General features: G+C 46.4%; 1 protein-coding gene across 1 annotated transcript; it reads left to right on the top strand.

Moving 5' to 3' along the window:
- The first annotated feature begins 1,570 nt into the window (after positions 1–1,570).
- LOC309372969 (uncharacterized protein) lies at positions 1,571–27,893 on the top strand. The gene is made up of 15 exons (XM_081917087.1): positions 1,571–1,686; positions 2,836–2,923; positions 5,375–5,482; positions 7,382–7,507; positions 8,224–8,275; positions 9,305–9,365; positions 10,117–10,208; positions 18,576–18,749; positions 19,902–19,943; positions 21,850–22,005; positions 22,993–23,066; positions 23,426–23,474; positions 24,342–24,399; positions 26,003–26,082; positions 27,492–27,893. The coding sequence occupies exons 1-15, from the start codon at positions 1,578–1,580 to the stop codon at positions 27,531–27,533; spliced, it is 1,311 nt and encodes a 436-aa protein (XP_081773213.1). The 5' UTR covers positions 1,571–1,577; the 3' UTR covers positions 27,534–27,893.
- Positions 27,894–27,974: the final 81 nt, after the last annotated feature.

The following is a 27,974-nucleotide window of genomic DNA, read 5'->3' on the forward strand; positions in this document are numbered from 1 at the left end:
TGTTATTTGTTATAAAGTGATTGATGCTTTCCTTTTTCCCCAGACAGAGACTCAAGGCAGCTCACACGTGAAACAGAGCCAGCTAAAAACATAGGGGGGAAACAGCAACGGAAAAAGCCAATTGGGCACCTGGGGCGGCACGCGCGCCCTGTGCCCAGGGGCTAGTCGCCCGCGGGGCGGGGTGAGCCAGGGCAAGATGCTGGGGGGGAGGCAGTGGGTGGACCAGGAGAGACGCATGGCTCGGGCGCGCTGCAGACCATGCAGTGAGTGCTGCCCGGCATTTTGTCACCCCCCTCAGTGGTGACACCTGGGGCATATCACCCCCCCTTCTTCCGCCCCGGGGGGGGACCCCCAAACATTAAAAAACAGCTAAACATCAATAGAATTACAACTATATATAAACACAAGAGGTCTGCAAAGACACAATATGTAATTAGGGATGGGTGAATCATTCTGACTTTTCAGTCTTGAGTTCAGCTGTGCACATTTCCATGTGATCTTTTTTTTTAAGTCCTCATGAAAATACATCAAACTTTTAGTGTCAGTTTCACCCACTGTGCAAATTTCCCACTCATATATTTTTTGCATGTAGTTTTTACTACTGCATGCATTTATATTCACCGTTTGCCCTGGTATATTTGTTTTTGTGCGCATCCCTGGGCTGGCAAACAGCACTGCAATGGTCAAGAAAATGCGAATTCCAAAAGCTGCCTCCAGCATCTCTGTTTGCGCATTGTCTTGGAAAGCGCGGATTCTATAGGTTTTCCTTTAACTAAGGAATTAATGGAACCTCTTCATTGCCTCCTCAAAGTTAAACTGCTGCTGATTCTTATCTAGAACAAATGGCGTCAAACTGGAAGCTGAAAAATAACGTATTTTCAGGCTTAATGGATAGAAATGTGTTTTGCAGATAGCAGCCAAACAACCTGTAGAACTTGGGGGAGGAAACCTGTTTAAAAAAACCCCTGACTTTCTTTCCTTCCTTCCTTCCTTCCTTCCTTCCTTCCTTCCTTTCTCTCTTTCTTCCTACCCTAAGCTCACCGAAGACAGCACACTCAACAAGCGTTGAGTTCAGAGCCCATGTTGTGCACCAGCCAGGCTGCTCCTGGTCCGAATGGCCTGTTCAGAGCTAAGGAGCACATTCAACCTTTTCTCACAGTCTGAAGTGGCTTGGCTCTTTGCAGCGCGACCCCTCTCTTCGAGCTCTTATTTTGGCCACGCCTTCCTAATTTTCGGCTCCACTGGCCCTGCCTTGCTGGTCTATATAATGCACACCTTTTGCCACCTGAGGGACGGCTGTCCAAGGCAGCCACCAACCACCCAGTCCAGATCAGCCAGCAACAGAAGGTAAGGAGACTGGGAGGAGGGGTGGTTCGAGAAGAAGTGGTGGGATAGACTTGGAAGGGTGCCATTTTTAAAGAAATGTTATTTTAAATTAATTTTTCAACATATCATTTTCAAGAGTAATTAAACATACTTTCATTTCAAATTGTGAGCTAGAGACGGGCTGCTTTAATGAAGGAGGCCAAACCAAGCCCTTTGATGCATTTTGGCTGTCTCTCTTTGCAGAAGCCGCCATGGCCCAGACCGTCCTGCTGAGCGTCGCCCTTCTGAGTGTCGTCCTCTCCTTCCATGGCGCCTTGGGCATCAGTGGCTGCAGAGTCACTCAAACCGGGCTGGAAAACTGTAAGTGAAGCTGCCCTTACTGCAGATGTGCCACTTAAAATCCCCAAGCCAACCATTTATTTCTTTTGCAGAATACCCCCAGGTAGCTCACCACTTGGTGTGCTTCTCGGATACAACAACAACCCATACGAACAGGTTCCAGACATGGTTCCTTGCCATGCCTCCCCTCCCTCAGAGAACCAGGGGAACTGTAGTCTTGTGAGGGCGCAGAGAGTTCTTGGGCCTGCACCTTTCCTTGTGCACTACCAGCTACGACCTTTAAGGCATTCTGAAGCTGTGTGGCATCTATAGGGTTGTGGTTGGCACCTGTCTGTCTTGGAGACATTGGAGTGTGCCTCCGGGGGTGAAGTCCAACTGCTGCACTAGCAGCACCAAAGTGACTTCTGGGGGACAAGACTGGGCAGTGTGTTTGGAGGTCTTGGGATGCCCAGAGGCCCCACTGATGTGGTCCAGAGGAAAGCAGAGCCTTTTCTTCTCCCAAAGATGCCCTGCAAGGCAGTGGAGGTTTCGGGTGAGCACTTTCCTTCTCCTAGATGGGTTCCCTTCACAGGCGGGCAAGGCTCAGCCAGACGTTACAACTTCCAGATACCTGCTGAAAACGTGTTGCAATTATTCCATCAGGCTTGAGCAGGCAATTAAGAACGGCATCTTTCTGTAAGAGCTAGCTGACCTCTGATTATAATTTTTGTATACAGCTTTATATACAGGTGAAACTCGAAAAATTGGAATATCGTGGAAAAGTTCATTAATTTCAGTAACTCAACTTAAAAGGTGAAACTAATGTATGAGATAGACTCATGACATGCAACGCGAGATATGTCAAGCCTTTATTTGTTATAATTGTGATGATCATGGTGTACAGCTGATGAAAACCTCAAATAAACAATCTCAGAAAATTAGAATATTAAATGAAATCAGCAAAACAAGGATTGCAAATAGCTGTACGCCACAGCAAATAAAAGCTTGATATATCTCGCTTTTCAGTTGAATTACTTAAATAAATGAAATTTTCTCACGGCCATGACTTTCCCAATGCTGAAGGTGGAAGACTGCTGGCTTGCACCAACCCTGGCTTGTTCCAGTGCATTGAAGAACCTGGTCCTTGCCTCTCCCTTCTCCAATAATCTCCTGTTTGTGTTGTCTTTACAGATTGCCTTTCCACAAAAGATCACTGGGCGCAATCCCTGCAAGGTCCTATCCAACAGCTCCCTGTCCCCGCTCTTCCTGGCCTGGTTGGGTGAGTAACTAATGACCTGCCAGGAAGTCATTAGTTTAGATGCTTTTATGGGAGACAAGTTCCCTTCTCCATGTTGCTCCGGGTTCTTTTTTCTCTTGGAATTCTGAAAGCCAAGACCCAAGTTTGGGGCAAGCGTTCTTTGGTGAGAAGACACCACCCCCCCCCCCAGCAGAGATGTAGCATGGCAAATCACGCAACAAAGAGAAGTGTAGAAATATAGGCTGTGAAACCTTTCAAATGTGTCCTTCTGGTGAGTCGCACAACGTCCCCTTTTAAAAGCTTCCCCCAAGCTATCCCACTTCCCTAGCACAGAGAGGGGCCACATGTCTGGTTAGTCATAAAGTGCTTTACTTACAAACTGTCCAAAGGTCAGGTTCATGTGCTTTTCCATACAACAGTCAGAAAAGATGCACAGGCAGTTTAAAATGTTGCTTAGTTATAAAAGGTAAAAGAAGAGGAGAGAAAAGCTAGTTTCAGACTCCATTCTTTCTGAAACAAAAGAGGCTGGTTAAAGCCATGCGACTGGAGCAAACAGCTCAGACCTCCTCACATGCGGAAATCCACACATTTCTAAATCGGTGGTCCCCATACTTTTGGGGGCTACTGCCCATCCCCAATGCCCCTTGCCTTACCCTCTAGAAAGCCTTATTCAGAATGGGGGTTTGCATGACCTACTAAGAAGAACAACACAGTGAAATTCAAAACTGTCATGGTGACTTGTACATTTATTCAAAATCCACATGAAGCTGTTCAATCAAATGGATGAATGTTATCCAGTGATAAGTCTTTTGCAACTCCAGCGCCCCCCCCCCCAGCACCTCCTTGCCTCTTAGCGCCCCAACCTGGGTAATCCCACTGCCCCCTGGTGGCAGTCCCTCTCCTAGCATCTATACATATCCGTACAAAGACTATGGGCCCAGAATTGATTATTGCTGGATGCCAGTGGAGTCTCTTAAGAAGAGAGACCCAGGAGAATCCTGCCTGCCTTAAAGCATCCTGGATTACTGAAACTTCAAGGCTAGAGCTGGCCTATCAAAGCTTCCCTTTTAAGCTGCAAAGGAATGGCACTCTGCTGAACTCACAAATGTGAGCAAGGAAGGATAATATCCAATAAATAGATCCTCTCCTAGCATCTAATTAATCAGATGCTTAATAATAATAATAATAATAATAATAATAATAATAATAATAATAATTTATTTATACCCTGCCCTTCTGGCTGGGTTTCCCAGCCACTCTGGGCGGCTTCCAACAAAATATTAAAATACAGTGGTCTGTTAAACATTAAAAGCTTCCCTAAACAGGGCTGCCTTCAGATGTCTTCTAAAAGTCTGATAGTTGTTTTTCTCTTTGACATCTGGTGGGAGGGCGTTCCACAGGGTGGGTGCCACTACCAAGAAGGCCCTCTGCCTGGTTCCCTGTAACATGGCATCTCACAGCGAGGAAACTGCCAGAAGGCCCTGGGCGCTAGACCTCAGTGTCCGGGCAGAATGATGGGGGTGGAGATGCTCCTTCTGGTATACTGGGCTGAGGCCATTTAGGGCTTTAAAGGTCAGCACCAACACTTTGAATTGTGCTCGGAAATGTACTGGGAGCCAATGCAGATCTCTCAGGACTGACGTTATGTTGTTCTGGCGGCCGCTCCCAGTCACCAGTCTAGCTGCCTCATTCTGGATTAGTTGTTGTTTCCAGGTCACCTTCAAAGGTAGCCCCACGTAGAGCGCATTGCAGTAGTCCAAGCGGGAGATAACTAGAGCATGCACCACTCTGGTGACACAGTTTGCGGGCAGATAGGGTCTCAGCCTGCGTACCAGATGGAGCTGATAAACAGCTGCCCTGGACACAGAATTAACCTGCACCTCCATGAACAGCTGTGAGTCCAGAATGACTCCCAGGCTGTGCACCTGGTCCTTCAGGGGCACAGTTACCCCATTCGGGACCAGGGAGTCCTCCACACCTGCCCAGCCCTTCTCGGCTAGCTTTTATAAGCCAGGATGGGCAAGGATCAAGGAGACAGGTGGTTGGTTTCACTCGCCCAAGCAGCCTGTCCACATCCTCAGAGGTAACAGATTGGAATTGATCCCACTAGACAGGACCCTAGCGCTCTCCCGCCCCGGCCCTGCTCCCACGGTGGAGTCTACCTCTTCCCGAATCTGAGTGACTTTATCTGCAAAAACCTTTGCAAAATCATTGCAGGAGATCATGTGGCCCGTATCTCTTAATGAATTGCTTCAAAAGTGCATGTATCTGCATGGGGCTAAAAAACCCAAGACCCCATAGTAAATGCTGACACGTCGGAGCTTGCGATGACCACAGTCGGTAGATCCCTCGTCCGCAATGGAAATGGCTGGCAAAGGGTTGTGTTGCAATGAGTGTGTTTGCCTTGGGTCGTGGAAACTTCGGCTGGCGCTGCTCAGCCCCCTCCTAACAGCTCCTTTTCCATTTCTGCAGCTGCCGTTTTGATATCCTGAAGTGTGAGCGTGTGAGCGTGTCTTTCAGGCCGCCCTATGGCGTGGACGTGGTTGTGTGCTTCGTGGTCCAGATCAAGTGCTCTTTGCTGTGAGTAAGATGCATCCCGGGTCGCTGGGCAGATTTGGGAGACCCTTCGTTGCCAAAAGTTGTGAAGACAAAACCGCAAAAGCCTTTGCGTCCGCTCTGCCCGGCTGCTGGCGCACGGCAGGACTCTCCCCTTGGCTGTGACCTCTGTGGTTTGAGGAGAGGGGGGTGCTGATCTCTTGGCACCCCTTTCCCTTCCAGAAAAGCTCTTGCTGTTCCCATGGCACCTGCTGGGCATAAGGGGCCAGGCTGTTCTGGCTGGGTGGGAAAGGCAACCCCAGAGGTGAAAAGGGGCAAACCTGGCCTTTGCTCAGTAGGCAAGGGAAGGAACATCTCCACGTGCCCAGAAGAAATATGCAGGAGAATGAGTGAAAGGAATACATGGCCTGACTCATGACACCCTCTGTCTTGCATTTAAGAGCGCTAAAGAAAAATCAGATGGGAGGGTGGCTCTCCGGATGATTTGTCATTTCACATCATCCCCAGGCAGCATGGCTAAAGGCACAGAGAAAGATCGGGAGCTGCTTTTTGCCTGGTCATCTAACTGCATGCTGTCTGCGCGCTGGATGGACCTTCATAATATGGCCATCGTTCTCTTCTTTCTCTTTCTCTTAAGGTCTCTCTCTTTTCTTTTCCTTCTTTCTGCCTTTGTTTTTCCCCCCAATTAAGTAGCTGTTTTAATTCCGTATATTATAAAAAGATACTTTGCTGTGGGTTTGTATTTTTGTATATCTTTGAATAAGTATCTCTAGCTATATCTATCATCTATCTATCTATCTATCTATCTATCTATCTATCTATCTATCATCTATCTATCTATCTATCTATCTATCTATCTATCATCTATCTATCTATCATCTAAGACATATTGAGCAGAAGAGAAGGGAATAAAAAAAGTTTGACATTTCTCATCTTTGTTTAGAGGAGCATTCCTAATGACATTTTCCTGGCTTTTGCATGCAAATTAAACCGAAGAGTAAAATTAGTGGTTATATTTTACAGATTCCATTTCCTTGAGCACTTTAATAGGCTGAAAATATTGGCTCTTAAATTTTCAAGGGGGGGGGGAGGTAATCCTTTGTAATAATAATAATAATGATAATTTATTATTTGTACCCCGCCCATCTGGCTGGGTTTCCCCAGCCACTCTGGGCGGCTTCCACAGAGACCAAAAAGACACTAAAATGTCACAGATTAAAAACTTCCCTGAACAGGGCTGCCTTAAGATGTCTTCTGAATGTCAGGTGTTTGTTTATCGCTTTGACATCTGATGGGAGGACGTTCCACCCTGTAATATTGTTGCAGGATATATGAGCATTTACAGAGCAAGATTATAAAATTTTTAGAAGCAAGGAAGAAGATCACAAGAATTCCACCCCACCGGTTCCTCCGATGGGGAACATGATTTATAAGCGAATTTCAAGATTAGTCCCCCTCTCAAGATAACCTCACTTCCTTATTCCTTTCTTGTAAACTGCAGTCTTTTGCAATGATTCACCCATCACGGGGTGGGGGGGGGAGTGAAGGGATGCCAGGGATGCTGGGGCAGCTAAATCCCATTTGATTCCTCCAATATGGCGCCCTGTGCAGCCCCCAAAATTGTCTGCCCCAAATGGATCTTCTCCATCACAGATCTGCACAATTCTGTGCCCCCTTGGCTGGGCACCCTGCGCGGAGGAACCACCGGCAATGCCCTAAATCTGATTCTGCTCCATTACTGGCAGAAGTTCTCCAATCTGAAGTTGCCAATATTTGAACCCGGGACCATTTGTGTTCAGAGCGCACGCCTGGCCACTGAGCCGTTCCTCGTCTGGGGTGGTGGTGGCCATAGTGCCCTCGTTTCGGCCTCGCCTCCCGAATCAGGGATGGATAGCAGCTGACCTTTCTCTCCTCTCTGCTTAGGCTGCTACCGGCCACAGTGAGCGTCGCATTTTGTGCTACCGTCCGGCTGGCGGTGGTACCTTTGGGGCTGAGCATCGGCACCTGCTCTTCGGAGTACGTGGAAGTCAAAATAGACCCACTGATCGAGTAGGTGATGCTCAACTTCCTTTTCTTGGCGGGGGGACAGGTGGGGGTGGGTTGAGCGCCTCTCTTTCCCACAACAAGGGGAAATGCCCTGAGCCGTCAAAGGTGTGTGAGATTCCAGCCAAGTCTATCACCAGATCTAGGATAGCAGCATGTTCCACTGTGGAAGGAGGTGTGGGTCCAGAACTGGCCTCCACGGTCACTTATGGGCTCACTGGTCAAACCGTGTTTATGGAAGACAGTCTTACTCGGCTACGAGGGATCGCCCAAGAAGAAAGACCCGGAAAGGCTAAGGGCTACAGTTTCCATGCAGGGGTGGAGTGCATGAAAATGCTTCCCAGGTGGGGTCTGCAAGGCGCCCCTCCCCCAGGGGTGTGGTGCGGAGGGAGCCCACTGCTGCAGTGGGGCAGGGGCTCACTCCTGCACCCCATTCCTGGAGAGGGCGCAGCAGTATTGCAACCCAACCATACCCACTTTCTGCCAGAGCTGCGGGGCCGGCCGTGAGGAAGCAGGATCTGATCTTCACCCTCCATGCTCTCCAGCACCCCCTGCTGGCAGGGCACAAGGGGGATCTCTGCCGGGGGGCTGGTTCAATTGCAGTTATGGGAATCGATGCATAAATGAAATGAGTAATAACGACAGAATATGAAGAAAGGAAAGAGGAGCAGGATTCCAAAGAACCTCTCTGCTAACTTAATTCCTGGTCTCTTTTTTTGTAGTTTGCAGCTGCCAGTAGTGGCGCAAATCCTGGCTCCTGTGCTGAATCCTGTGGTAGGTCTCACAGAGCATTTTATCTCCCCTCTGCTAGCAGCCCCACATCAACAAGGGGTTCCAAAAAACCAGGAAACAAATTCAGTTGATCGGAGGCCTCTGCCTCTGCAATGCTCTCTTCAGGGGAATCTGGTGTCTCATGTGCATCTGTGCTTTATTGTTGTTGTTGTTTAGTCGTGACCCCGTGGACCCCCTGCACGCCAGGCCCTCCTGTCTTCCACTGCCTCCCACAGTTTGGTCAAACTCATGCTGGTAGCTTCGAGAACACTGTCCAACCATCTCGTCCTTTGCCGTCCCCTTCTCCTTGTGCCCTCCATCTTTCCCAACATCAGGATCTTTTCCAGGGAGTCTTCTCTTCTCATGAGGTGGCCAAAGTCTTGGAGCCTCAGCTTCAGGATCTGTCCTTCCAGTGAGCACTCAGGGCTGATTTCCTTCAGAATGGATAAGTTTGATCTTCCTCCAGTCCATGGGACTCTCAAGAGTCGCCTCCAGCACCAGAATTCAAAAGCATCAATTCTTTCAATTTATTTTGAAGACGTTTACTCACATTTCAGTTCACGATTTGATCCCTGAAAGGCAGGCTTTAGCTGGTAGTTACATAACAACCTGTGAGTTCGTCTCACATGGAGATTGAGCTCCTGTGCTGCTGTCTGAGAGCCAGCAGACAGCAAAATTACATTAAGAGAACAAAATGGCCGCAGGAGAGCAGGTGAATGTGTGTGAGAGAGAAAGCTTAAGATCGCTGCATGACTCGGCTCTTTTATGGAGTCAGCCAGGGCTGTGCCCATCTCCCAGGTCACATGCAGAGGGAGGACGCTCCAGACCAGTGGAACAGGAAGTTTGACTGGCTGGACTATCATCCCCTGTATGTCCACTCTTGCAATACAGGTAATGCTGTACTTGAGTGCTCCAGTGGATCACATCCCACATCTAGGAGGTCCCCAAAAGAGTACATGAAGGCACCTGGTTGATCTCAAGTGGCAGGGAGTTCCAAGGTTCTGACCCACTGGACCTTCTCTTTTTCTGCAGGTCTGTGGCCAAGCCCAGAAGATAATGACGAAACTGAACATCATCGTTGGCTTCCAACTTCGTAAGCGCTAATGGGGTGCACCGCTCATTTACTTAAAAGACTTACGAGTCGCTTTTATATTTTTTAAAAATTCCAAAGTGCTATGCAAAAGATTAGAAGATTAGAACAGGCACAATAAGATGATATTTAGCCAGTGTAAGGTAAAACTCTATGCCTTCACAGTAACCCAGTGATGGCCAGAGTTGGCCACTGCAGAAACCAATAACGTAGCTGAACTCTGCTCTGAAAATGAACGCAAATGGGTTTTGGCCAACGCAGAGGACACAAAAGGGCATTAGGAATGAGGTCACCAGGGAGGAGGCTAAAGCTGATGGTTTGAGGGTCCAAAATGAGGTCTAGCATTAGATAGGTCTTTGGTTCCCAGTCTATGGGATTCTCCTTTTTTTTTTTTTTTTTAAGTAGAGGTTTTGAGAGGAAAAAGTTTCATTTTGATTTTTTTTTGGGGGGGGGGTGAAAGTCCCTATTCTTCAGAACTCCCTGCCTATCATGTACTTCTAGCCGAGAGGTTGGTCCCGCCTCTCACCCCCCACCCCTTAGTCTCAGTGCTGTCCCTTGCAGAACTCAGTAGGGGGCAAGATGGAGACCAGACTGTGTGGCCTCTGCGTGATATTGGCTCTCTGGCGCCACCTACTGCCCGACTCCCGGCCTCCTGCCCCATCAGTCGCAAGAGCTGCCAGCCATCCCTGCTTGGGCTACTGTTCTGCTGTGCTTTGTGGTCCAGCTTTGGAAAACTCCTGATCTTTCTCCCCAGCGCCAACGCCGTTCTTCACAGGCTGCCAGTACATCTGCACAAGGCCCTATCCGCCTCAAATCAACTCTGCCTACCTGGATTTCCCTTTTGTGGTGAGTGGCTTCATCTTCTAGGAGGTTTGTTACAGGCTCAGAGGGGGTCAGTCTGGATGAGGGATGCAGGGAGGGAGGGCGAGAATTAGGGCCGGGCGATATTTCAAGATTGTGATATATCACCAGCTAAACATTGCAATATACTGATAAATCACTATGCCTGAAATAAGGATCAAGCTATGTACAGGCATACGCGGGTGGCGCTTTGGGTTAAACCACAGAGCCTAGGACTTGCCGATCGGAAGGTCGGCGGTTCGAATCCCCGTGACGGTGTGAGCTCCCGTTGCTCGGTCCCTGCTCCTGCCAACCTAGCAGTTCGAAAGCACGTCAAAGTGCAAGTAGATAAATAGGTACCACTCCAGCAGAAAGGTAAAGGGCGTTTCCGTGCACTGCTCTGGTTTGCCAGAAGCGGCTTAGTCATGCTGGCCACATGACCCGGAAGCTGTACGCCAGCTCCCTCGGCCAATAAGGCGAGATGAGCGCTGTAACCCCAGAGTCGGCCATGACTGGACCTAATGGTCAGGGTCCCTTTACCTTTTATGTACAGGCATCGGCTGGCTTCACAGTTTTCCCCGCATCATGATTTTTGGATAGCGCACACAGATTCACAATATATTGGCAGGTCAGAAATTACGAAACCAGTATCACAATATGGACTTCAAACCAGTTTGGGATGATACATCACCTTGAGCTAACACACATCATGATTCACGATAAACTGCCAGGCCAGAAATTATGGAACCGACATCATGATATGGACTTCAAACTGGTTTTGTTTTTTTGTTTTTATAAATATTTATTGGAGTTTTTAGAAAAGAGAATACAATGATAATAAACAATGTTGCTTTGTTTTAACAAAATTTCATACCATCCTTAAACTTCCTCACATCTCCCGCTCCCACTTGTATCGTTAATAAATTTTTGTCAAGCAAATTATCATCTTATTTCCAAATTGTAACCACTTATTTAAATACAATAAAATAATTCTCCTACCAATTTGTTTCTCTTAATCTCTCTTATCATCAAATTCTGATCTATTTTAGTGATGGCCAATTATTTATAACCAAGCATCCATCTTAACATTCCACTAAATCACAATGTTTCTGTAAATAAGTCTTGAATTTCTTCCAATCTTCTTCAATCCTTTCTTCTCCCAGGTCTCGGATTCTGCCAGTCATCTCCGCCAGTTGCATATAGTCCATCAGTTGCATCTGCCATTCTTCCAGTGTGGGTAGATCTTGAGTTTTCCAGTTCTTAGCGAGTAATATCCTTGCTGCTGTTGTTGCATACATAAAAAATGTTCTGTCTTTCTTTAGCACCTTCTGGTCGACAATGCCCAGAAGAAAGGCCTCTGGTTTCTTGGTAAAGGTATACTTAAATACCTTTTTCAACTCATTATATATCATTTCCCAGAAGGCCTTCACTTTAGGGCAAGTCCACCAGAGGTGGAAGAATGTTCCTTCATTTTCTTTACATTTCCAACATTTGTTATCAGACAAATGGTATATTTTGGCAAGTTTAACTGGGGTCATGTACCATCTGTATATCATTTTCATTACATTCTCTTTCAAAGCATTACATGCAGTAAAGTTCAACCCAGTGGTCCACAACCTTTCCCAGTCCTCAAACATAATGTTATGCCCAATGTCCTGCGCCCATTTTATCATAGCCGACTTAACCATTTCGTCCTGTGTATTCCATTTCAACAGCAAGTTATACATTCTTGAAAGTACCTTAGTCTTTGGTTCTAACAATTCTGTTTCCAACTTCGATTTCTCCACCTGGAACCCTAGCTTCTTGTCACTTTTAAAAATTTCTTTAATCTGAGCGTAATGTAACCAGTCTCGCACTTTATCCTTCATTTTCTCCATACTCTGCAATTTCCAATTGTCTCCGTCTTTTTCTAACAGTTCCCAATATTTTGGCCAGTAGGCTTCCATATTGGGTCTTTTCCAGGCCTTAGCTTCCAAAGGTGAGAGCCACCTTGGAGTTTTATTTTCCAGTAAGTCTTTATATTTTGTCCAGACATTAAACACTGCTTTTCTGACTATATGGTTCTTAAAGGCCTTATTGATCTTAACCTTATCATACCACAAGTATGCATGCCAACCAAAAGCATTGTTATAACCTTCCAGGTCTAACACATCAGTGTCTTCGAGAAGTAGCCAATCTTTTAGCCAGCAGAAAGCTGCGGCTTCATAATATAACCTTAAGTCTGGCAGGGCAAAGCCCCCTCTTTCCTTTGCATCTGTTAATATCTTAAACTTGATTCTGGGCTTTTTGCCCTGCCAGACAAATTTGGAAATATCTCTCTGCCACCTCCGGAAACACTCCGTTTTGTCCACAATTTGCAATGTTTGAAACAAAAACAACATCTTTGGCAGCACATTCATCTTAATGGCAGCGATTCGGCCTAACAAAGAAAGCTTCAGTTTAGCCCAACTATCCAAGTCTCTCTTAATTTCAGACCAGCATTTTTCATAATTATCCTTAAATAGACTCAGATTTTTGGCTGTTATGTTGACCCCTAGGTACTTTACCTTCTTCACCAATGATAATTCTGTTTCTCTCTGAAACCGTTCTGACTCTGTGTCTGTCATATTTTTCCCTAACACCTTCGTCTTTTGTTTATTTAACTTAAATCCCGCCACCTGACCAAAATCATGTATCAGTTGTAATACTCTTTTCGTACTAGATTCTGGCTCCTGCAGTGTCAAAACTAAGTCATCTGCAAAAGCTTTAAGTTTATATTGTTTCGCTCCGACCTGAATCCCCTGCACCAACCGGTCACCTCTAATCAAGTTCAAGAGCACCTCCAGAACTGAAATAAACAGCAGAGGGGAAATCGGGCAGCCTTGTCGTGTTCCTTTTTCAATTTTAAATTCTTCCGTTACCACATTGTTAACTATCAATTTAGCTTTTTGTTCTGAATATATTGCATCAATCCCATTTTCAAAACCCCGCCCCGCTCCCATTTCTTTTAAATTTCCCTTCATGAATTTCCAGGAGATGTTGTCAAAGGCCTTCTCCGCGTCTATAAAAATCAGCACTGCTTTAGTGTTTATATTTGTTTCCAAAAGTTCCAAAACGTCAATAATGTTCCTTGTGTTTGCAAACATATGTCTACCTGGGAGAAAGCCGGCCTGGTCTTTATGAATTACTTCATTTAAAGCTCTTTTAAGTCTGCCTGCTAGAACATCAGCAAATATTTTGTAATCCACATTTAAAAGGGAGATGGGGCGGTAGTTCTTGAGTTGTGTCTTTTCAGTTTCTGATTTTGGTATCAACGTGATGAAAGCTTCCTTCCACGATTCCGGCGCCTTCTTTCCCTGCAGAATTTCATTGCTGACCTCCATCAAAGGTTGAATCGAATAGTCACTCATTGTCTTATAATACTTGGAGGTCAAGCCATCTGGCCCTGGAGATTTGCCCAGTTTCATGTTCTGAATGGCATGTTCAATTTCTTGTCGTGTTATTTGACTGTTCAGGAGTAATCTATTTTCTTGTGTAAATTTTTTAAGACTGTTTTTTTTCAAAAATTGTTCAATCTCAACCTCATTTTGCGGCCCTTGAGTATATAGTTTCTTGAAATATTTCTGGAAAGATTTTCTAATTTCCACGGGGTTCTGGATATTTCTTCCTTCAATTTCCAAATTTGTTACTATATTCAGCTTCTGTCTCTTCTTCAACTGCCAAGCCAGCAGTTTCCCACATTTGTTTGCCGATTCGAACGTTTTTTGTTTCATTGATTTAATCTTCCATTCTATTTCCTGATTTATCAGTTTAGAATATTGTGCCTGGTGAAGTTTAATTTCTCTCAGAATCGGCTGTGACTTCGGATTTACTCTTAGCTTCTTCTCTAATTCTTTTATTTTCTCCAAAATCTTATCTTTCTCTTCATTTTGCTTCCTTTTCTTAATGGCATTCTGTTGTATTAAGAACCCTCTCATCACGGCTTTACTTGCGTCCCAAATTGTTCTTTTTTCCACCGTTGTGTTCAAATTTATTTCAAAATAGTCCTTCAAAACTTTTTGGGCCTTTTTAGTAATCTCCTGATCTCTGAATAAATTGTCATTCATCTTCCATCGGAAGGAGCCGGTTGGTAACAATGTCAAATCCATTTTCAAAGCGTTATGGTCGGAGCAGGTCTTTGGGCAGATTTCCACTTTTCTGACCTTAGGTGCCAGACCTCTAGTAATCCATATTTGGTCGATTCTTGTCCAAGTCAGATGGGCTTCAGAGAAGAATGTTCCTTCCTTTCCCAAGGGGTTTCTCATTCTCCAAATGTCAATCCAATCCATGTTGTCTGTCATTTCAAAAAAGGTCTTTGGTAGTCTGCCATCTTTAGTAACTTTTTGACTTTGCGACTTATCCATGTTAGTTGATACAATCCCGTTCATATCTCCCATCATAATGATGTTGTCAAAGTCCAGATACTCCAGCATGCTCTCATGCAACTTCTTATAAAATTCCGATTTCCCTTCATTTGGTGCGTAGATTCCTAATAACATAATTTTTTCTCCTTGATGTTGTATTTCGACTGCCAAAATTCTGCCATGTTCATCTTTAAATAATAATTTAGGTGAAAGGCTCTCCTTTACATATATCACCACCCCTCTCTTCTTTACTCTATCTGAAGATATAAATTCCTGGCCGAGTCTTTTATTTACCAAAACTTTTCTATGGAGCCTAGTCACATGTGTTTCTTGCAAACAAATAATGTCCAATTGTTCCTTTTTTAATATATGAAAGATTTTCTTCCTTTTTTCCGGAATGTTGCAGCCATTTATGTTCCAGCTCAGAAGTTGCAGAGACATCCTGTATAAATCTGGTTATTTTTCAGGGGGTGGTACTTTGTCTTCAGAATCCAAGGGTGCCGGTTCCTTTGGTGCTCCAGGCTCCGCCAATGATCCAAGTCCTTTATGAAGGTCTTCTCCGTACTGATTCAGAAATTTGTCTCTATCTTCCAATGTTCTAATTTTAATCTTCCTCCCTCTAAAAGTAAAAGATAGTCCTTGAGGGAAGTCCCACCTAAAGATGATTGAGTTGCTCCTCAGTAATTTTGCTAGTTCCAAGTATTCAGATCTCAAATCCAAAAGCTGTCTAGGAATATCCTTATAAATTTCAATTCTTTTGTCCAGAATGTCCAGTGATTTTCTGTAATGTAGGCCCAAAATCTTGTCCCTTTCCTCCTTTGATCTCACTGTTATCAAGCAGTCTCTGGGCTTGTCTTTTCTTATCAGTCTTCCCAGTCTAAAAGCTGATGTAATTTTAAAATCTTTTTCCTCAAGTTTCCACTGCTCAGAAAATATTTTAGTCAGGAACTCAGCCAGCTTGTCTTCTTCTACTTCGGGTACAGATCTTATCCTTAAATTGGTCTCCCTATTTTTCAATTCAATCATCGAAAGATAGGTCTGGTGTTCACCTACTTGTTTGTTGAGTGGTCTTACCTCTTTTTCTAACTTTCCAAGTCTTTGGCTAGTGTCTTCAACCAACTTCCTGTTTTCCCCTGAAGCCTCCTCCAATTTTGCAATCGATTGAGTGTTCTGTGCCACTTGCCCAGTTAATCTATTTAGGCATTCTGTGTTCTGGTCTATTTTCGCAGTTTGCTCATCAGCCTTTTTGTCCAAAGATTCCACTCTCTTATCCAAAGATTCCAATTTTTCATAGATTTTTTCTAAGATGGAAGCAGCTGATCCTGAGGCCATATCCTCCAATTGTAAATCCTCTGTCTCTCCTCCCCCTGCCTGTGGCAAGGAGGCAGCTTCTTCCTCAGAGTGCAAAATAGGCACAGACGATCTGCATTGTTGTAAAGTTGAGGCTAGAGTTGTTTGTCTCGTTCTTGGTCTTTGTTCTTTTTCTTTGGTCTCCTTTTTCTTTGCGCCACTCATTCCAAACTTATCTGGTATTCAAGGTCAAGCTGCGTTGTTCCCATGAGAAAAAGACAGCCCAGGTGCAGCACTCAGCCGACAAGGCAAGAAATAGAAAGTAAAACAATATCACTGCTGTTAAGTCCAAAAACCTCTAGGGGGAGCTTAAAATGTCTTTCAGGGAGGATTACCCAAAAAATAGTAAAATTTAGTGTCCAAAAGCCTTCAAATGTTAAATTTTTAGCAGAGTTGGTGTTATAAAAACACAATGTCTCAAAACAGTGCTTGCTGGTACTTCAGTTGATGTTATAAAGTAACAAAGTCCAAACCTCTCAAATTTTTCCAATTTATATATCAAAGTGCTTGGGTCTGCAAACTGATTGCTACTGTTACCAGGCAGTTCCAACCCCTGGTTTCCTTCTTTAAATTGTAACTTCAACAGAGGAAGATTTCACAGTCCATGCTAACTCATAAATCCAATGCTTACACTCCTTTTCTGCCTTTAGATACAGTTCAGTAAATGCTCAGATCCAATCAATAAAAGATTCACTTACAGCCTCCACTCCTCCAGCTCTTTGCTTTGAAATTCAATGGCAGCGGAAGACGGACTTCCTTTTTCTTTTCGTCCTCCGCTTTCAGCCAAATTCAATTGCCTTTTGGTCTCAAATTGATTGAAAGTCTCTGTTACTCACGGGTTGCTGTTTTTCAAAGTGCCAAATCCAGGAAGAAAGGTCAGCGCTCACCGGCAACGGCTTCGCGGCTTCTCTCCGCCGATCGCGAAACGACCCTCAGCGCCGCTGCCTCCTCCGCGATCCGGAGCCCCTTACGGGGTTCCTTCAACGTTTCGGGGGCAGCTCCTGGCGCCCGCCGGGTCCCAAGACTGCAGGCTTCTGCCGCCTGCAGTTTTCCAGTGTGGGTCTCCGCTTCGCCGTAGCGGACGACCCGATCTCGGACGGAGTTCCCTTCCCGGTTAGGGAAGGGCAGCCATTACCCTTCGCGCCGCCTCCGGAAGTCCGACTTCAAACTGGTTTTGGATTATAGATTGATAATCCCAGACCTAGTTAGAACCAGAGGATTCTATTGCGGAACTAGTCTTTGCAGGACAAGGACCTTTGCTGCCAATCAATCGTCCCCAAAGCATCCCGAAAGAATGAGCCAGGTTGGGAGAGCCACAACTAATGCTGTGAGCCGCTCCATCTTGGACTCATATAAGTGAAAATAAAGCCATAAAGCCACTGACCTTCGGTCCAAGGAAACTGAACCCGGGCAAGCATTGCAGGGGGGTGGACTTGATAACCTTTGGGTTCCCTTCCAACGCCACAATTCTATGATTCTATGAAGCAACTGGAACCCCCTGGAGTCTCTTCCCACTAGGAGATTGGGGTGGCGCATACCAATATAATAGGGTCACCTCCTTGTTGCTGCAGAGGCTGGAACTGTCTTGCTCATAGAATTGTAGGGGGAAGGGACCCCAAGGCATAGCTTGGGGGGCACCAGGGGGACCATGGCCCCGGGCACAAATTTCTGAGGCCGTGCCCGTGACAAGATTCCTCATTGAGGCCAGAGTTGCAGGACCGCAAGCTGTGCCCAGGCTGGACCTTCGTCTGTCGCAGGGCGGTGGTGTAATTGTTGATTGACTCCCCCTCTGCCTGGTTCCGGTGGTAGAACGCATGGCGGGCAGCAATCTTGGACGGCTTTGGTGCGTAGTGGTTTCGGAGCTTCTCTTGGATCGTGTCCCACGGTGTTGCCTGGACTGCTTCAGGCGCAACCAATGCTCGGGCCGTCTCAAACACCTCAGGCCCACAGAGGCTGAGGAATAGGCCCCGCTTACGCTCCTGTGATACTTGCGTCAGCTCGTTGGCTTGGAGGTAGCAGTCGAACCGAGCGAGGTAGGAGTTCCATGATTCAGAGGCTGGCGCAAACGGCGGTAGAGGCATGCAAGCCAGGAGCCAGGGTGGGTCAGGAGCTCAGACAGGAAAGCAGGACAGGGTTCAGGCAGGAACTAGCAACCAACAATGTTGCTCCCGCACCCTGGGACTGGGGCTGGCCGGCTTTTATCTGCCCCGAGGCATAGGGCGGCCCCAATCCTCAGGTGACTCACCTCTCCTGGCCTGGAGGCGAGCACTCCTCCTGCAGGAACTTAGTTCCCTCCGCCTCTCTGCCCTGAGCCTCTGCAGCTCAGGAGAGGCTGGAGGGTTACCGGACCCAGAGGCAACCTCCGCTTCCTCTGACGGGGCTGAGAGTGGAGCACCTGCAGGCAATGGGTCCTCCCTCACCTCAGGAGCCAGAGCAGGCTCAGCTGACGCCTGCACCTGAGGATCCAGCACAGGTGAGGACCCTTCAGGCTCAAGCCCCAGCCCCGGCTCAGCTGGTTCTGGAGGCGGGGAATCCTGTGCAGGCTGGGATCCCTCAGGTTCAGCCTCCGAGTCCGAATCCCAGGCCATCACAGCGACTGCAGTTGGGTCCCACTGAATTTCCCCTCTTGTTCTCCTTGCAGCCTCAAATGATCTGCGGAGGAGCTGTGGTTCCGTGGCCCACCTATCCCATCTACTACCCGCCATCCACCCTCATCCCTGACGGACACATCTGTTATTTTTTTAACGAAGCTGACATGGGCAACATCTTTTCAACTTTGCTGGCAAGAGGATTATTCAAGCTTGAGCTCACCCAGGTGAGTTTTGCACAATGAGGGCCCTTTCCCCGGGCAATTGACAACAAGCTGGAGGCAGTGGGCACCATTTGGGAGGGGGCAGTGCCCCCTTGAGTCCATAAGCTCAACCCCAGTGCCCCCTAACCTTACCCTATTAAAAAAGCATCATTCAGAGCAGCGGTTTGCACAACCTGCCCAGGAAGAGAATAACACAATAAAATCCAAACCAGTAACAATTAATTGCACATTTATCCACAATCCAATTTATTTGTTCGTTTGGCTTAATTAATGCACCCGAGGTGATCAACTTGATCCAGGGCTACCAGCTTTTCAAAGTCTGGAAGTCATTGACACCTCCAGTGCCCTTTTGCCCCTTTGCCTCTTAGTCCCCCCCCAAAACCCTAATGCCCCCCCCAAGTTGCTCCACCACCTTTAGGAAGCAGTGAATCAGAGGGTCAACACCAGAGCAGAGCAGAGCGCCACCGACAATGGGAAATTCAGCCTTCTAAACGTTATTAAAAAATAATGTTCTGTAAGATCAATCTAGATCCAGCCGCTGTCATGAATATAAGGGTAGTATCCGGTGCTATTTGCCACAGGACACCCGTTTCTTCTTCTCCTCTCTGCGGCTTCGCACAATCTCAAGCCTCAGTTTAAGTATCCAGGGAGACATCCTTTCAGACAGCATGTCTCCTTTTCCCCCCAATTTTTTTAAATTGATTTTCCAAATTTATAACAAACATAAACAAAAAAGAAAAAAAAAGATATAAAAAACCAAACAAACATACAAACATTCATCCTAACTATTATACTCCCACTTTTATTACCATTGTTAGTTAACGTCCTCAAATCCCTCCAGCTGATTTTCCATATATTTCATTGTAGCAGTTTTCCAATACTAATTTCCAATAAGATTAACTTAATCAATTAATATCTTTCTTTCTTATCATATTCACTTCTATCCATAGTGTCATACAAATTAAAACATTTAACTCCCAAGCCAATTTGCTACTCAGAAATATTACTACTTATATTATCTTAGAATATTTTACTAAATAATCCTTAAATTTCTTTTAATTTAAGAAATCTCCTGGTTGACTCTTTGAACAGAGCCCAGCATGGGGGGGGGGGCATGGCAGAACATTATAATCAAGATGTATTTTCTTTCCACAGTCGACTGTGACCACCACTTTAATAATGAGCCACATCCCTGAGGTATGTGATTCTTCTTGGCTGTGAGATGTTCTTTGGGTGTGTCAGGGGGTGGGGAGATTTTCAGAGATTTGTTCATGGGCCGGCAAGTTGTCGAAATAGCTTCTTGGCTCCCCTGTGTGTGAGCGATGGACACAACATTTTGGGAGCGATAACGACCACTTTGGAAACACCCCTCAACAAGTTCAGGACGACGATACCCTTTTCCTCTCCCCAGGAGAAGCTCTGGAAACCAGCCTTGCAAGTTTGCAGCTTGGTTCAGCTGAAGCTGCGCGGCGGGAGCCGATTGGCTAGTGCCTGTGTTGTCGCCAGCACATCTCTCCGCTCTGTCCATGGAGCAGTTTTGCAGCTGTTTTCAGGGGCTTCAATGGGGACAGGAAGGACTGCCAGCTGAATCAGGATTTGCTGGTCTGTCACATAAACTGTGAAGCCAGCTCCAACTGAAAGTGAAGAATCCTCTGGGCTGGCTTTTTCAAAAGCATTTTATTGTTTTCCCACGTAAGAGAAACACAATTAAAATACAAGAAACAGCAGCAGCTTATAGCTGGAATCGCTGCTTAGAACAAGTTTATGATGTGTATTGAAATCTCTCCGATAAGTCTCTCCAGATGTTTCTGTGGGTCTGGGGAGGTTGTCTCGGTTGATTGTCCCATCTCATATGGGGAGATATTGCCTCTGGCCTCCCTGACCTGGCAGGTCAGTTTCTTGACCAGAGCAACAGGTGCAGAAAACCAATGTTTAGCAATTTCTAAACGAGCAATTTCTAAACAAAAAAGCCAGCATCTCCTGGTGAGATAAGTTGATTTCATAGAATTATAGAGCGGTGGAGCTGGAAGGGACACCCAGGGTCATTGTATATTATTGAAATTGTATATTATGTCCTACATCTTGCACCCATTTAATCAATACTGATTTTACTTCTTCATCTTTGGTCTCCCATTCCAAAAGGATATTATATGCCTTTTTAAAATAATTTTGTGTTTTCTTCTATCACTTCCTTTTGGAAGTTGGAAGCCGAATATGAGAAGCCTTTTTAGTTATCCTCCTTAAATATATCCTGTAATTGTCTATGATGTAACCAGCCTTGAAGATGTTCTCTTATTTCATCATATTCTTTCAGTTTTAACTGCCCCTCTTGTTCCACCAACAGTTATCTTTATGTTGGCCACTCTCCTTTTCCACCCATTATTTTAAGTGATAGTACTTCGATAGGTGATAGCCACCATGGCGCTTTGGGTTCTAATAAATCTTTGTATTTCTCCCATACTTTAAACAGTGATCTTCTTATTAAATGATTGTGGAATCCTTTGTGCACTTTTGCTTTTCCATACCAGAGCTAGGCATGCCATCCAAATCTATTATCATGTCCAGGAATCTCATCTTAAAGCCTCCCTGACAGATGGCCACCCAACCTCTGCCTACAAACCTGCAAAAAGGGAGAGTTCACCAGATCCCAAGAGAGTCTGTTCCACTGTCCAACAGCTCTTCCTGTCAGAAAGCGCTTCCTGGGGTTTAGCGGGAAAATTAGAGCAAATTAGAGCAAGCCGGGGCTGAACTGATATTACCCTCGCTGGTACGTTTCCCAGGAAAATCAGAGGCTCACTATGTCAGGTTCCTATTGGAAGACCGGACAAACGCTAGAACATTAGCAGTGGCAAAGTTTTTATCGGTGGTTGCAAGAACCAATGATCCCTATCTTTAAGTCTGAACAAAATGCTTGTTTAACCTGGAGGTAGGCTGTCAGAATTGTGCATTGCTTTGTAACGATTTGTTGGGTCTCTGGACCGTAATAAGGATTGATTGATTGATTGATTGATTGATTGATTGATTACTTCCACCCCACTGATGACATGTGCCAGATCCAGGATAGATGATCCTGAGAGATCACATCTACCCTCTTCTCCCACAGATTGACTGTCCAGCGGATCTTCCTTCTTTGCTGAAGTACTCGTGCACAAGCATTTCCATCCAGTTTACTGCTAACGCTGTCATTCTTGATGCTGAGCTGCGTATCGATATTGGCTATTTCCAGTCAGAGTTTGTTGGTCTCCTTCAAGCCACAGCGGTAAGTAAAAACACCGGGCAAGTGACTCTTCAGGAGCCCCAAATCAGGGGTGGACTTTTCTGAAAACCTCAATGAAGAATTTATCTACACCTATTTCCCTCCCCAATTCTTGTTTTGCTCCTTGGTCTCAACAAGAAGTGCGTCTCCCCCGATCTCCCCACCCTGCTGTACTGAAAAGATGAACTATTAGGCACACGTGCTCTCTAGGCTCCTAAAAGCAACCAGCACACAGCTATAAATGAAAGGCAATAAATTGGTGAAAGACGAGCCACTCCTCTGTGCAACCTGAGCTTTGCGTTTAATTTTGCACATCCTTATTTCGCTTTATGGGATGCAGGTGGCTCTGTTAAACCACAGACCCTAGGGCTTGCCGATCAGAAAGTTGGCGATTCGAATCCCTGCAACGGGGTGAGCTCCCATTGCTCGGTCCCTGCTCCTGCCAACCTAGCAGTTCGAAAGCACGTCAAAGTGCAAGTAGATCAATAGGTACCGCTCTGGTGGGAAGGTAAACGGTTTTTCCGTGCACTGCTCTGGTTTCGCCAGAAGCGGCTTACTCATGCTGGCCACATGACCCAGAAGCTGTCTGTGGACAAACGCCGGCTCCCTCGGCCAGTAAAACGAGATGAGCACCACAACCCCAGAGTCGGCCACGACTGGACCTAATGGTCAGGGGTTCCTATACCCTTTACCTATATTACTGATAAAGAGTTTGTGAATGTTTATTCCAAACCTGCCAAGGAGTCCAGTTCATTTTGTTGTTTCTTTAAGTACTTTGTAAAAGGTTCCCATTCTTCTTTAAAGTCACAGTTATCCTTGTCACGTAGTTTATGTGTCAATTTTGCCAATTCCACATAATCCATCAGTTTCTCTTGCCACTGTTCTTTAGTCGGGATTTCCTCATTCTTCCATCCTAAAAAAACCCCGGATTCCTCTCAATCTCCCCTGGCCCTCGGTTTGACTTTGATGCCCTTTGCATCCCAATTTCAGAGACTGAGAATAATTCTCCGCCCAGCCATTGACTGCCAAAGAGGACTGCTGCTGTTGTCGGTGGATCTAATAAGGTAATGCATGCAAGGAACCGTTCCCTGGTTTGGATTAGGTCCCTTGGGACTGTGCATGGAGGCCCTAGTGGGCAGCTGTGGTGGGCTTGGGGCAGAGAGCATTGTTTGTGGGCACACGTGACGCTTCTTTCTCCCTGCACACAACCTGACTTTTCCTGGCTCTGGAAAGGTCCCCGGATGTTGGAGAGGCCTGTCTCAGAAAGCAGGGATGCAGGACTCAGGCTGTGAATGCAAGGAAGGAAAGAGGCCCTATAGATTGGAAGTGGCAAAGAGACCTGGGGCTGGCTTGGGATTGAAAGTTGGGGAATGGATGGGTGGCTCTGCCCTCGCATCACAGCGGCTCATTCCTCTCTCCCCAGCGACCTCCAGATTACAGCTGCTTGCAGCGGGAAACCTTGCACAATTTCTGTAAGTATCGGGTGATTTAATGGGGGCAGCGGGGATCATGGATGGAGCTCACCTCACTCAGCCCTTCCCCCCACCCTCCAGCTTTTAGTCAGGCGAAATCAACATCTCATGGATTTTTGCCCAGGCCGTTGCAGGGCATATTGACCGCACAGATTTTAAACCGATTGACACATCTCCTCCCTCTCTATAGGGAATCGGGGCCCTGTGGTTTTGAGGGTGGCAGGGACCTCTAGCAGAGACCCCCCCAGCTTTGAAATCCAACTACAATTCCCATGATTCCTTGAGGGGAAGCCATGACAGAGTGGAACTGGTGCTGAAGCGATGCTGGTTGCAATGCAGAGAATACGCTCCCGCCTTGCATCTTGCGGTTTCTGGGCTTGATGGTTCTCCCCCTGCTATCTGGTCTTCCTTGGGGTCTTCATGCCTCTAAGATTATAGCATTTGCCCAAGCCCCCAACTCTCGATCTGTGCCATTCAGGGCTCTTGATCCAACACACCCTGGTAGAAGTGCTACTTACCTACCTTTCCCCCAGTCTGCTTCCAGTTGCTTTGAAAGGGACCCCAAAAGGCATCTAGTCCACCCCTTTGGCCCAAGGGCTGGTGGTCTCCCACTCACCCTCCTGCCCCACTCCCTTTCTTCCCTATACGGAAAGCAAGGGCAAATGCAGGAAAGGCGTGATGCCTCAGAAGGGGGCCCAATTCTCCTTCATTTGGAGGCTGCATGGCCATGCGCCATGGATTCTTTAGACGTGATTCCAGCAACGCAGCGGGTTGGACTACATGACCCTTGGGGACCCCTTTGAAGTCCAAAGTTCCATGATTCCCATCTGCCTCTCTCTTGACGCGTGGAGGGTTTTCTTTTCGCAGGGCTCCGTGATAGAGGAACTGTTTCCGATAAGGCCACACTGCCAGAACTTATTCAATGGTGAGTGTCGCTCAGGGGCACGTTTTGCTGAGACGGCTGGTGAGATTTGCCCCGGCTCAAGCATCTCCTTCTGACTTCACCGCAGCGAAATCTAGGGGATGGTCAGTTTAAAGGTTCCAGCATTCGGGGACCCTTGACATGAATGTCAGCGGCCCCCCAATCCTCACTTGCCCCCCAGTGGAAAACCTTGCGGGACTGGCAACTTCCGTGTGGGTAAAAATAAAAATAAAAAGCGTGGCAGAAAAAAAATAACTCAAATATTATGTGTTGCCAAATGCTTGGAGGACTCTAAAAAACCTAAGCTGTTTGGTGGGACTTTATCTGCGTCAAATGAAGGCCAGACTCCCTCTCTGCAGTATATAGTGGAGTTTGGCTTTCCTAATGGTCTTAAGCTCTCTACCAACCTAACAATAAGTCTTTCCCAGATATACCGTGTTGCTTTTTTATGCCCTTCTATTATTTTTGATGCCTTGATTTCTTTAATTTACTCCACCACCTTCCTCATTCCTTTGGTGGTGCAGGAAAAACAACTTACTCTTTAACTTAAAGAAAACAAAAGAGATAATTGTGGACTTTAGGAGATGTAAATGGAATATTCAGCCACTTATAACTGAGGGGAAGTGCGTGGAACAGGTCTCGGTGTTTCGATTTCTGGGAATGGAGTTGAGAGAAGACCTAACCTGGGGGGGAAACAGCAAAGACCTGATGAAGAGAGCACAGCAGAGGTTATATTTTCTGAGAATCCTCCGAAAAAAAAACTCTCAAAGGACCTGTTGACGGCATTTTACCATTGCACTGTGGAGAGTGCATTAACTTATGGTCTGTGTGTGTGTTTGGGGAGCTGCACGGCCAGAGAAAAAACAGTGCTGTCCAGGGTTTTAAAGACCACAGAGAGAAGAATTGGGTGCACTCTTCCCACCTTGGATCAAATCCATGCTTCCAGGTGCCATAAGAAAGCTGCAGAGATAGCGCAGGATAGTGCGCACCCCGGAAATTATCTCTTTCAGCTTCTGCCTTCTGGAAGAAGATATAGGGTTATAATGAACAGGACTAGCCGCCTGAGAATCAGTTTCTAAGCAAATGCAATTCTGGTTCTAAACTCAGCATAAAGAGTCTCTATAGTATATTTTAAAATGGGGTTTCAGAGTTTTTAGGGGGGGTTGAATGTCTTATGTAGAATTTCAATTTCATTGTTCTGTATGGAACAATGACAATACAGTCATACCTTGGTTGAATGTGCTTCGGGATGAGCACATTCGAGTTGCGCTCCGTGGCAACCCAGAAGTAACGGAGCGTGTTACTTCCGGGTTTCTCCGCTTGCGCATGCGCAGACGCTCAAAATGATGTCACGCACATGCGCAGAAGCGCCGAAACATGACCCGCACACGCACAGACATGCGGACACGGGTTACGTTTGCTTATAGATGCAAAAGGGGCTCTGGAACGGATACCGTTCGCATCTAGAGGTACCACTATAAAGATATTGTATCGTATCGTAAGTGCTCCAAGGCAAAAATGCCAGAGGTATCAGTCTTTGGCTCTTGTGATGTGGGCACAGCCATAAATGCATGATAATTTTTTTATTCCCCGTCTTCTCCTGCAGAGAGGCTGGGAGGCGGAATCCCCTGGCCGTTCCCCATAAACTGCGCCTGTTCCTTCTGCCGTGACGTCATTGTTATCCCGGTAAGAAGAGAGACTTTAAATTGTATGCCAGTGTTGGGTGAGAGAGCATGCGGGACATAAGAAATGGGGGAATTGGGAAATAATGGGGGGGGGCACAGTGTCCCATAATCCCTCTTCTGTATTTGTAAGAACTTGGTCATTTAGTGTGGCAGCAGCTACCCTTTGGAACTCCCTGCCTCTTGATGTTGAGCTTGGAAAGGCTTGTTTGAATTTTATTCTGTTCTGATATTTTAACTCCAGCTCTGGAGGCAGATCAGAGCCATTCTGGCTAGTAGCCATGAGAATGGGGGGAGTCTGGGGTGAGGAAGGTCTACCTTTTGGCTATAGCTTGACTACCACCAAGGATCTCTTTAGCTGCCCCTGTCAGGCTCCCTCTCCAACCCATTCCGCTTTTCACTTCCCATAGTAAAGTTTCATTTCATTTATGTCCCTTCTGCTGTGTCCCGAGGGACGTGGGTGGGGCTGTGGGTTAAACCACAGAGCCTATAGCTTGCCAATCAGAAGGTTGGCAGTTCGAATCCCCGCGACGGGGTGAGCTCCCGTTGCTCGGTCCCTGCTCCTACCAACCTAGCAGTTCGAAAGCAACTCAAAGTGCAAGTAGATAAATAGGTACCGCTCCGGCGGGAAGGTCAACGGCGTTTCCATGCACTCCTCTGGTTTGCCACATGACCCAGAAGCTGTACGCCGGCTCCCTCAGCCAATAAAGCGAGATGAGCGCCGCAACCCCAGAGTCGGCCACAACTGGACCTAATGGTCAGGGATCCCATTACCTTTACCTTTACTGTGTCCTGAAAGGGTCCCAGTTGGCCAGGATTCCTTCCATTGCCACCTTCCCCCCCCATGCCCCCGTTCATTCCAAAAGGGCCTGTGCAGGAGAACTTCCCAAAGGAATTGTGCCCCGAGTTTATTATTTGATAAAAGTTATACATCCTCTTTGATTGGGAAAAAGGGGCCTTGCAAAAAAGAGAAAAGAAAATGTGTACAAGGAATGTGTAACAATGCAAGAAATATAATTGCACAAGGCAAATGCTTAGGGAAAGTTTAATTACTGAAACAGATTAAAAGTCCCGCCAGCTTTCTAAGCACCTGGATGGGCTTGTCTAAAGAAGAATGTTTTTAGCAGGTGCCAAAAAGAGTCCTGCCACTTTGATGTCCATAGGCAGGGAGTTCCAAAGTGTGGATGCTGCCACACTAAATGATGCAGTTCTTACAAAGGCGACATGGGTGTTAACGTAATGCAGGGGCCCCGATTCCCCTTCCCCCGAGTGCATGTGTCCACTGTTTGGGTTTTCTGCCTCAGGTGCCAGAATTTACAGGGGCCTGAGTTGAAGAGGGTGGAATCCAGTGGCGAAATGGGAGGTTCATCATCCTCACCCAATCTCTTCTGGCCTTTTTTCTTAAAAAAACAGAAATTTGCCATGTGGTGCTGCAACCTGAACTACTTGGCCTGAGAACCTCGGGTGGCTGGAGAAGACCCTTCGACGGAAGCCAGAGCGGTCCCTTTGCTTCGCTCAGAAGGGGGAAAGGAGGGGAAACCCGGGTGGTTGATTTCTCTATATTCTCTGTAGTGGTCTGGGGTCAATCATGCACAGGGCTGTATCTTCAATTGTGCGCATCTTTAGATCTTGCAATCAGGGCTTTTTTCAGCTGGAACTCAGTTGGTGCCATTCTAAGAGAACAAGGGAGGCGTTTGTGGTGAGTTCCGGCACCTATTTTTCTAGGAAAATGGCGGTGCTTATTCTGCTTAAGGGCAGTTTTCAGGGGTGATTTTAAGGGCTAAAGGGTGAGAAGAAAGTTGTTTCATTAAAGAATCTTTGGACTGCATTCCTGAGTTGTGGCATCTGATATTTATTTCTTTATTTAATTGCTTTGTCAAATTTATGCGCCATTTT

The sequence above is a fragment of the Podarcis melisellensis genome (genome assembly GCF_964234715.1).
Source record: "Podarcis melisellensis genome assembly, chromosome: 6".
NCBI classification, from domain to species: Eukaryota; Metazoa; Chordata; class Lepidosauria; order Squamata; family Lacertidae; genus Podarcis; species Podarcis melisellensis.

What these genes read in the sequence shown, in the direction of transcription:
- LOC309372969 (XM_081917087.1), top strand. Translation starts at nt 1,578, where the DNA reads ATGGCCCAGACCGTCCTGCTGAGCGTCGCCCTTCTGAGTGTCGTCCTC. An exon ending in TAATGAGCCACATCCCTGAG is followed by an intron (nt 19,944 to 21,849) that starts GTATGTGATTCT and finishes CTTCTCCCACAG; the next exon opens with ATTGACTGTCCAGCGGATCT. An exon ending in TTGTCGGTGGATCTAATAAG is followed by an intron (nt 23,067 to 23,425) that starts GTAATGCATGCA and finishes CTCTCTCCCCAG; the next exon opens with CGACCTCCAGATTACAGCTG.